The sequence below is a fragment of the Stomoxys calcitrans genome, chromosome 1 (assembly GCF_963082655.1).
Source record: "Stomoxys calcitrans chromosome 1, idStoCalc2.1, whole genome shotgun sequence".
Taxonomy (NCBI): Eukaryota; Metazoa; Arthropoda; class Insecta; order Diptera; family Muscidae; genus Stomoxys; species Stomoxys calcitrans.
Window position 1 is genome coordinate 211,338,464 of NC_081552.1, and position 10,940 is coordinate 211,349,403.

Consider the following 10,940-nt stretch of genomic DNA (forward strand, 5'->3'; position numbering starts at 1 on the left):
GTTATATCACTTTCGAAAACATAAAGTGGATAGGTCCCATGAACATAAACGAAGAATGAATGTAAAATGAGAACAATTGGCATTTTGAAGAACTGCCAAAAATTAAAAAAAGAAAATTGTATGTCGGCTGATTGCTTGGCTGCTGCAAATCTCCTCAAATAAGTAGATTTGTTGACATTGAATGTGTATGGGAAACGCCGTTACAAATTTCCGAAATTTCGGCGCAAATCTAGATTAGCTTCAAGTGAAAACATTGCAAAATTCACGTCGATACGTCCCAATCATCTTATAGACTTACATTTTGAATTTCTCACACAGTCTGCTCAAAAATGCCTTGAATGAAATAGTAAGGATACTCTCTAGTGCCACCTAGACCATATGTTCTCCTTTCTTATGTACGGGACATAGTTCTGCTGAGGTTCAAATTATCGGGCGTGCGGGCCAGAACTCACAAACGAGATGATACATACGCCTCATCAGTGTGTCGTCTTCGGTCTTAAGTAGTTGAGCTGGCAAACCATCGGTTTCTGCTAGCTTGTATTTACTGCTACAAAAGACCTCCATCTGACTAGGCGGTATATATTTTATACCATCATCTGGCAGACCATCGGCTCCTGATGCCTTGTTGTTACTGTTGGGTAGACCTCTTTTTGACTAGCTAAGGTTAGGTTGAAAAAGGCTGCGGATATTAATTCGCCTCATGCCCCTATGGCAAGGCAAATTTACCCAAGTAGTGTACAGCAAACAGGTGAGTACAATTTTTTCTCGCGGAGTGAACTATTTGTCAACGGGATTTCATAACGTTCAATTGTGTGTGTGCTTTATAGTTAAGAACCATAGCACACACAAGCAAAAACAAATGGCGCCAACTAGTAACATACTTAAAATCAGAGTTGCACTAATCACTGACTTTGACAGATATTGCACTCGATTTTTGGTTGTTGGTCAACTGCTCCTACCTGTCAAATCTGTCTTGCACTATGGACATACATCTAAGCCAGTTAACGGCTTCTTGTGCGCTCTAAATACTAAAAAGTAAACTCGAAAAAGGAAATCTAAGTCAAGAATTCCACACCACGCCTCTTAATTGGTTTATATCTGCCAGTGTCTATTAGCCGCGAAAGCCAGACCAAGTCATAGGAAATGCTCCAACGTCTCATCATCTTTCCCGCATGCCCTACACGTGCTATCACTTGCCGCACCTATTTTGCATAAGTGAGCTCCTAGTCCTGTGTCCTGTTATGATACCGAAAGCTTTACTGATCTCTTACTTGCTTCCTTTCAGTAATGGCCTTGTCTTCTCACAATCCGCATCTCCCCATAGGATTTTCACTGTTCCATAGTGTCCACGCTCTTAACTCGGACTGCGTCGACCCGAAAGACTAAATGGCATACATTTTATACCCTAATCTGGCAAACAATCGGCTCCTGCTACCTCTTTGTACCGCTACAAATTAAAACCGCTCAAATCATTTGGACTAGGAGGCAAGATATATTCATTTAAAGGTAGTGGCAGTTGCCCAACAACAAAATATTGAGTGCACTATCTGTCAAAATCAGTGATTAGTGCAACTCTGATTTGGAGTATGTTACTAGTTCGCGCCATTTATCGTTGTTTGTGTGTGTTGTGGTTCTTAACTTTAATACGCACACCCAACCAAATCTCTTTGACAGATAGTGCACTTCGCGAGAAAAAATTTTACTCAGCTGTTAACGGTACACTACCTGGTAATTATGTCGTGCTAGGAAGGATACATTACATAAACAGCTGAGAACAATTTTTTCTCGCAAAATGCACTATCAGTCACTATCTTTCAACAGTTTTGGTTGTGTGTGTATGATAGTTAAGAATCATAACACGCAAAATGGCGCGAACTAGTAACATACACAAATTCAGAGTTGCACTATTCACTTATTTTGACAGATAGTGCACCCAATATTTTGTCGTTGGGCAACTGCCACTACCTGTAAATCAATATAATGGGTTGCCCAAAAAGTAATTGCGGATTTTTCATTTAGTCGGCGTTGACAAATTTTTTCACAGCTTGTGACTCTGTAATTGCATTCTTTCTTCTGTCAGTTATCAGCTGTTACTTTTAACTTGCTTTAGAAAAAAAGTGTAAAAAAGTATATTTGATTAAAGTTCATTCTAAGTTTTACTAAAAATGCATTTACTTTCTTTTAAAAAATCCGCAATTACTTTTTGGGCAACTCAATATCTTTGTACCAACCCTCCCTTTTGTTGCAACTTTCGTATACCAGCAGCTGGGATAAGCCTACACTAAAATGCTACTCTCAGAAAAAATCTTTCCGACTCCCAACTCTCTTTTCTTACCATCTTTCATTCTTCTAACCTTGAAAAGCACTTACATCTTTCCAAAGACTTTGGATCCTTAAATATGGTAAATATTATGAATATACTGACAGATATGCAAGGTAAACAAACAAAACCTAAATTAAATAGAAAATAGCAAAAAATTGCAAAACTTTATAAGAACAAAAGCAAATAAACCTAACAACCAAATGATTAACATAAAATTCCTATATACACAATACTGGCAAAAAGAAAAATAATCATGAAACATACATTTTTTAGATATTAAAAGACAACAAAAAGAAAAATACCTATTACATACAGCATATGAAAAAAAAACAACTATATATACATATAAAATCAAAATTACAAAAAAAAAATACGACTAGAAAAGAACGATAAAACTTCCAATTAGTAAATACCCCAATAAAAATGATGAAATGGATAAAGGACATCCTTATAGATATCTTGTCACAGAAATAGATATAAGGTAATTAAAAAAACAACTACACACAATATTAAAACATATACTTATATATATAAAAAAAACACACGCATAGTTTATAGATATACCAAACCTATATACCTATTTAAAAAAAATTCAAATAAAATAAAATGCATCTATATATATATATATATATATTATATAAATACATATACAACAATTACCATTCATTACAACAACTACTACATACACATATTGCATACAATATTATTATATACATGCATACAATTAAAATACAAACATATATGAATAGTGTATTCCTTACTCATACATATATACCGAATAATTAATACATACATCCTACATATATTTAATGAAAAAAAATTAATAAAAAGCCACAACATTAAATATTAAAAATGCAATGCAAAACTGAGAACAACAACAAAATTAAAAATTAAACAATCAACCACAAAAAATAAATACAATTAAAAAAGAAAAGAAAAAACTGAACCACTTTTTAAGTTGTTTGATTTCCAAGACTTATGGGCCGAATATAGATGATTACCAGGATTCACTAATAGAAGGTTAGGTCTCTTGCGAAAACATAAAGTGGATAGGTCCCATGAATATTATTAAGGATGTCAAATCTGCCGTTTGAAAATGTCATCAAATAGGAGAAAACGTAAACAAAGAATGAGAGTAAAAAGAGAACAAGTTGACATTCTCAATGCCAAATACTGGCAAAAATTGGAAAAATTATATGTCAACTCATCGCTTGGCTTAACCTTATTCAGTGAATGCTTGATGATAACCAAATCAAGTTGAATTGCAAGGCGGATTTAAAAGGTGGTCTCATGCGAACAGCTGTTAACAGCTGGCCAGGTTCGACGGTATTAAGATGACAGATTTTTGTTTGCATTCTCTTTGTTGTTATCTTTTTTCTCACATATTCTCTGCTCGTGTATGCACACGTATACACACAGGATTCACTAATAGAAGGTTAGGTCACATGCAAAAACACAAAGTGGATAGGCCCCATAAACATCATTAAGGATGTCAAATCTGACGATTGAAAATGTCATCATATAGGAGAAAACGTAAACAAAGAATGAATGTAAAAAGAGAACAAGTTGACATCCTCAATGCCAAGTACTGCCAAATATTAAAAAAAAAGTATATCGGCTGATCGCTTGGCTTAACCTTATTCAGTGAATCCTGGTATACACACAGGCACACAAATTTCTGGTGGTGTTTTGGCAAAACGTCGATCAGCTTTAATGACAAGATGGCGGATTGCAACATATGATTTGTGGTTGTTGTACCAATGAGACCAACTTTAATTGTTTCGCCATGGTGGAATTGCCAGTTGGCAATGCCATAGAAATAAACCAGCAAAGGTGCCATCACACTATATGACATGTCAAATTTTGCTATTGTTAGAGTTGCACACATAGTGTGATACGAATGAAACTAACATATGAAAATCACTTTTGAAAATAGCACTGTTATTTTTTCGATTAGATCGGTGCTCTATTCCTTCTGACAAAAACATAAAGAAATCTGCTGGGTTTGTTGTAAGTTGAAAGCATAATGCTTGGATGAGGTTTCCAGAAGGGTTATAAAACAAATCGTACCAAATTTCGAACAAATATGTTCAAATTGTAACAGCTACGGCTCTATAAGTGTTCCTAGGGGTATGTATATAAAGCTGTGTTTTATTGTATGGTTGCCCAAAAAGTAAGTGCGGATTTTTCATGTAGTCGGCGTTGACAAATTTTTTCACAGCTAGTGACTCTGTAATTGCATTCTTTCTTCTGTCAGTTATCAGCTGTGACTTTTAGCTTGCTTTAGAAAAAAAGTGTAAAAAATTTATATTTGATTAAAGTTCATTCTAAGTTTTATTAAAAATGCATTTACTTTCTTTTAAAAAATCCGCAATTACTTTTTGGGCAACCCAATAGTATTATATAGTGTTGGCAAACGGTGCCATATGACAACACCTTGGAGAACGATCGCCACCCATTGCATCCGAAGAAATCGACCTCCCCCGGCAAACCAGAGTAGTTCTGGCTCAATTACGTTCCGGCAGATGCAGCCGCCTCAATTCCCACAGAGCTGGGATTGATGCCGACGTGCAAGATGTATGTCCCTATTGTACCCAGGGACCGCACGATACACGTCACCTGTTTAACTGCCCGGCCAGACCCACTCGACTCAGATCCAGATCCCTGTGGACCCCCCTTATCTTAGTCGCAGTGTTCCTGGGTCTTGACACTCAACAGAATCAAGCAGACGAAAGATAGAACACCATAAACTGCTACAACAACAACACCAGGGCTGTTTGGGTACTGCATTTTTATACCTTTCACCAAGCATGCAAACTCTCGAACGTGTAAAGCTTTCGTCTCGAAATTTTTTGCAAATACTTCGATCTCCCAAATGAAGGAGAGGTATCAGGAGAAAAGCAGAGAGGAGAAACGTCTATTCCGCAAAAATTAAAAAAAAATTAAATGGAAAGACGTGAGTGTGAGCGAATTGAGATGTACAGGAGTCAGCAGAATGAAGTCCGGAAATTCTACCAAAGAATAAAACATCCAACCGATGGCTTTGGTGCAGGCACATCCTCCTGCAGAGACAAAGGTGGAAATCAGGTAACTGACACAGATAACATGCTGAGGAATAAAAAGAAAATTTTACCAAATGCTAGTGTCCGACGTCGGCGGCAAAGAGGATACCACAGAACCAATCAGTCAGAATAAGGACCAAGTAGCAGTGACCCGACTAATGAACAACAAAGGCAGCAGGAGCCGACGGGATACCCGCTAAACTATTTAAGAACGGAGGCGACACGCTAATAAGGCGTATGCATCAGCTTATCTGCGCAATCTGGCTAGAAGAACGCATACCCGATGATTGGAACCTCAGCATACTATGTCCCGTACACAAGAAAGGAGACAAGACAGAATGTGCCAACTAGGAGGAGGAATAAGTCTCCTCCCTATCGCATACAAGATACTCTCGAGCGTAGTGTGTGAAAGATTAAAACCTAAAGTCAATGAGACAATTGGGCCCTATTAATGCGGCTTTAGAACTGGTAAATCCACCCTGGACTAGATATTGACACTGCGCCAAATCTACTTCCAACGATACTACTCCGAAGTGGTTTTAGAAATAAACTTGGTTTTACAACCTATTTTCTTCAAATGTGTTTTATATTTGTATTTTCACCATTATAACACTCTTATGTTGCTTATGTGTGAGTCAAGAACCCAGATCGGTTTATATAGCAGTTATATCAGGTTATGGACCAATTAAAACCATATGGCACAGTTGTTGGAAGTCATAACAAAACACTTCTTGCAAAATTTCAGCCAAATCAGATAAGAATTTCGTCCTCTAGTGCCTCAAGAAGTCAAGACCCCAGATCGGTTTATATGGTAGCTATATCAGGTTATGGACCAATATGGCCCATTTACATTCCCAACCGACCTAAACTAATAAAAAGGATTCAAGCGAATAGCTTTACTCCTTCGAAAGTTAGCGTGCTTTCGGCACACAGACTTTATGGGGTCTCAGAGGAATATTTCGAGGAGTTACAAACAGAATGATGAAATTAGTATACCCCTATCTTACGGTGTAAGAAAAAATTGTAATCAGCTGTTCGCTTGACTTCACCTTATAAGTGCATCCTGTGTTCTTAAAGGTGGTCTCATTTGTACAACAACTACAAATCATATGGTACAATCCGCCATGTTGTCATCAAGCTGATCGACGTTTTGCCAACACACACAAAGATATTTGTGTGAGTGAGTGTATACGTGTGCGTACATGAGCAGATAATATGCGAGAAAGAAGATAACAACAAAGAGAATGCAAACAAAACTCTGTCATCTTAATACCGTCAAACCTGGCCGGCTTTTAGCAGCTGTTCGCGTAAGACCACCTTTTTAAATCCGCCTTGGTTCTGGATAAAATATCAGTGAAAGTTGTTTTGGTAAGTTATCAATAATATGCAATGACATATAACAAGAAACGATTAATTGTGTTTTGCACTATATAGTGCTAAAAATAAAACAAAACAAATGTTACGCAGAAATCGGTATTCGTACTTAACGGTCTGGCTGCCCCAAAGACCTCCAAAAGTTGTTTTTGTTGTTGTTGCAGCCACGTGTGGAGGTAGCGATCCTCGTCAAACTCTATAGGCAATCAAGCTCGTTCCTGCTCATAGGACCGATCGCCGCGTGAGTATTATGGCCATTGGTTATTTAAAGACGCCAATAACTCATCTTGTCACATCGAATATCATAGACACTCAGTGAGACTCACTGAGACTCTCCACTCGACATGGCTGATTGTCCGTAACTGTAATTGCAGTTACTCCGTATATGGAGCATTCCACTTCGCTAAAGTCTGGGGATTTTCCCTACCTCGCTGCCATTCCAGGTAGATCAGAGAAGAGTTCTCATCGGTAAGGTTCCTCCAGTCAGCCACTTTAGGTTTCTACATTAGTCCAGAAATAGTGCTGTGTATTACGAGGGTGTCTAGCCACAGAAGCTGGAATTCACGCATAAACCTGTGCTGTATCCCCGCATTTGCAAGCCATTGATACAAGGGTGTTCAACGCTCTTCGACTACCCCAATCCCATGGCAGCCGGTTGTATATACCGAATTTCCCCGTTGGAGTCCTTCATCGGCAAGGACTGCCGCCTCGGTGTACAACACATTGCTACAAAAACCCCATACCCCAAATAAGCCCATTTCGCACTGCACGATTTTAAAGGCGTGACATTGGAATGAACAGTTAGGACCCCTTTTTAGCAGCTTAAGGACACCTCTTCAACCCAACGATGAGTGTTTGGTGAAAATCTTGGCCACAGGGCTTTAGTTAACTGCAACCAACAGTATAAGCCCACCCCGGAACGGGATAGCTGTAAGCACCACACAGGCTGAAACAGTCAGGTCCGACCTGTGTGGTAGTCATTGCTGTCACGAGAAGCTTAGCTGCCAGCTACCGGAAGCGTCCACAGGTTACGGATAGTGGTTTGCTCCATACGGAGTAGCTGCAACGTCAGTCGCGGACAATCAACGGTATCGGGCGGAGAGTCTCAGTGAGAGGCCGCGCGCCACAAATACTGAGTGCCTATGATGGTCGATATGACAAAGCGAGTTATTGGCATCTTTAAATAACCAATGGTCACACTGTTCCCGCGGCGATTGGTCCTTTGGACCGCAACGAGCTTGCTCACCTACATGAGCTCGACGAGGATCGCCACCTTCACATGAAAATGTGGCAGTATAAGCCCGCGCCCCATTTACGTTGTTAACATGGAAAGTATCTTTCAACCAAGGAGCACGCAAGGGTCCACTGATTCAATTCAATGATTAGTCTTAATCAGCGCCGCTTAGCTGTCCACGCACATCGTGGAAGTCCGTTGGGTTAGCCGCTCCTGCATCAATATCGGCTTCAGGACCTTCACATTCATGAAGGCCTTCGCCAGCGGCTTTAACGACTTCTGAATTCCCCCATTCCAATCTGGACCCACAGCCCCTGTTCCTTAATGAAATGTTCATGGGCAAATTTGCAATCTGGACCCATTCGCCGTACATACAAAAGGGGATACTTTTATGGTAGAGTAGCCCTATAAACTCCAGTAGAAGATTTTGCGGAGACTGTCCCACGGGATAGTATTTGATCTTTAGTTGACTGTCGTAGTTGTGTCTGCTGGGGGTCAATAAAGGACAACCCCCTCAAAATTAAATTTTCAAGCAGCCAGTTCTAGGCTTAAGCCCATGCATCGTAGCAAGATCGTTACAAGCGGCATAGGGTAAAGTTATTAGGGAGAAGTTTCACTCTACGGGACTTCTTCCATTATCCCAATATACCACAGACGACTGGCGAACACACAAATAATTCACTATTCGGTGTTTTAGCCCTGGACGAAAGGATGGTACGGAATAAAATTCACCTACAAAGCTCGAAAGAAGTAGTTCCTCAAGTTTTTTTTTTGGCTACTAACGACAGAAGAGATAGGTGCGTAAAGTTATCCCTCACTAAAATATGTCTTTCATCGGTCAGGGCTGCCGCCTCAGTGTGCAACACACTGCTACAACAACAACATTATTCCCAATCCCACCGTTAAAGAAATACAAAAATCTCAAAAAAATTTTCCGGCATACTTTATTCGAAACGTGTAATCCAATAATTGGCGAAAATGCAAGGGATTTATATGAACTTTACGAACCAAGTTGTTTGCAAAGAAGGCAGTTTATGCGCTTTGTAATTACAAAAAGAATGTTATGTTTCAATTAATCAAATATCTGGGGGGAAAACAAATGCTCAATATTATAAATAAATGGAAAACAAAAAATGTGGGTGTGTGTGTGAGTAAAAAAAGACCCCTTTTAAACAGGGATAACTAGAATAGACAACACTCGGCAATGTATGGGATTAAGAAATTTGATAAGCCTAGGATTTGCTCTTTGCAGCTGCAGCTTCTCGTTCCATTGCCCTTTGTTTGGCTTTTTCATAGATGGGCATCAATTGACCGCGTTCGCCCAACATTTTTAACAGCTCCACTATAAACGGCAAGTAATTGTGCTTCCGTCTAATGTTCTCTATGCGATATCGTTTACGTTTCTCAGCTTCATTGTCAATCATGGAACGAAGTTTTGCAATTTCCGTTTCACGATCATCCGTTTCCATGGCATGCGCATCGACCGCGCCACCACTAAGCAATTTATCGATTTGTTGTTGATAAATTTTTTGTCTGTCTGAGACAATGGCCATTAGGTTGAAGTGTATCTCGCCTTCGCTGTATTTGTTCATGCGTTTTTCAATTATTGGACGCACCACATCAATCCAATTCTGATCAGATCCAATGGCACCCAAATCAATGGGTCCCTCCTTCAAGCCATCCAACTCATAGAGACGTCCTTCAATCGGTACATAACCAATAAAATGATAAACATCTTCGTCTTTATTTTGGTTTTTCGAATCCAGCTCGAAAAGCGTTTGGCGGGCAAAGCTATTGTGCACCGTTCGTATTTGTGATGCATTGCTTAGAGTTAAACCTTTGTTGTATGGATCAAAAAATTGACAAAACTCCTTAAAGTTGGTCAAGGTTTCGCCCAGCTTTATGTCCTCATGTTTGCAATTTAACAGAACGCTCAAAATGGCCTGCGTAGCGCACGCATTGTTAATAACTTGTTTCGCAAAGAAAATTTTATCGAGACGATTGTCTTTTACAACATTCGTTGCTGGTTCATCGTCCTGAACCCATTTGAAGAGGAAGATAAGACCATGTATGGGCTCCAAATTTTTAAATGACTCGGCATCTAATGACCAAATCTCTTCTACTTGGGCACCTTCAACGCCTTTATAAAAAAAAGTAATTATTAACGTATAACAAAAGCCGGTTACCGTGCATCGACCTACCAAATTCCTTAATCAGTTCGGTGAATACGCCTGGATCACTTTCTATTAAGCACCAATTGCCTGCTCCTTCCATTTTTGACTAGTACAACTAGATAGACTTGATTTTGGGGTAATGAACTCGAAAACAACTCACAAAACGATGTACAAATGGAAATAACAATGAAAATGCAAAATCTTCTTCTTCCGCAATCTGGCATTCACCTAGAATGTTAAGCTTTCATGAAAGAGAAATCAGCTAGGTAGATTTAAGAAGGAAACGTCATAAGCCCAGCTGACAACTATTTCCAATTTCAGAGTTGTATACAAATACACTCTTATGTCAAATGGTTTGTTTGTTTCAAAGTTTTTTCAAAATGTTTATTTTTTACATTTTTAATGTTTTAATTTATATCACATGCCTCATATCATACACAATTATTGAAAACAGTTGCATATTTTGCAACTGAATTATCGCATACGTGATTGAGTGCGCTTTCGTTTCGAATGAAATTTCATCTCGTGCTTCATGGGTGTTGTACCATTTGTATATAAATTTTGCTGTAAAGTTTTTATAAATAAATGCTCTTTTGCTCTCTCAGGCACTTTTGCGCTCTCTTTTACTGGCAATAAAATGCGCTAAAGATTTCGGTTTTCGCTGTGAAAAATTATATTATTTCAAGATTCCATTTTCCATTCCATAGGACATTCACCTATTACTTATGATAAAATTTTAATAAATGTATTATGTTATCATTGAGATTTTTGTA

The 10,940-nt window shown here is 38.8% G+C and overlaps 1 protein-coding gene across 1 annotated transcript; it reads right to left on the reverse strand.

Moving 5' to 3' along the window:
• Positions 1–8,914: 8,914 nt before the first annotated feature.
• On the reverse strand, positions 8,915–10,384 carry LOC106086083 (ubiquitin carboxyl-terminal hydrolase isozyme L5). The gene is made up of 2 exons (XM_013250615.2): positions 10,195–10,384; positions 8,915–10,133 (listed from the first exon to the last, which is right to left on the reverse strand). Exons 1-2 carry the CDS (start codon positions 10,265–10,267, stop codon positions 9,226–9,228), a joined length of 981 nt encoding a protein of 326 aa, XP_013106069.2. The 5' UTR covers positions 10,268–10,384; the 3' UTR covers positions 8,915–9,225.
• Positions 10,385–10,940: the final 556 nt, after the last annotated feature.

Bases quoted from the DNA above. Each gene is read 5' to 3' on its own strand.
- LOC106086083 (XM_013250615.2), bottom strand. From the start codon at position 10,267: ATGGAAGGAGCAGGCAATTGGTGCTTAATAGAAAGTGATCCAGGCGTA. The intron at 10,134-10,194 runs GTAGGTCGATGC...TTTTTTATAAAG, and splicing joins CGAACTGATTAAGGAATTTG to GCGTTGAAGGTGCCCAAGTA.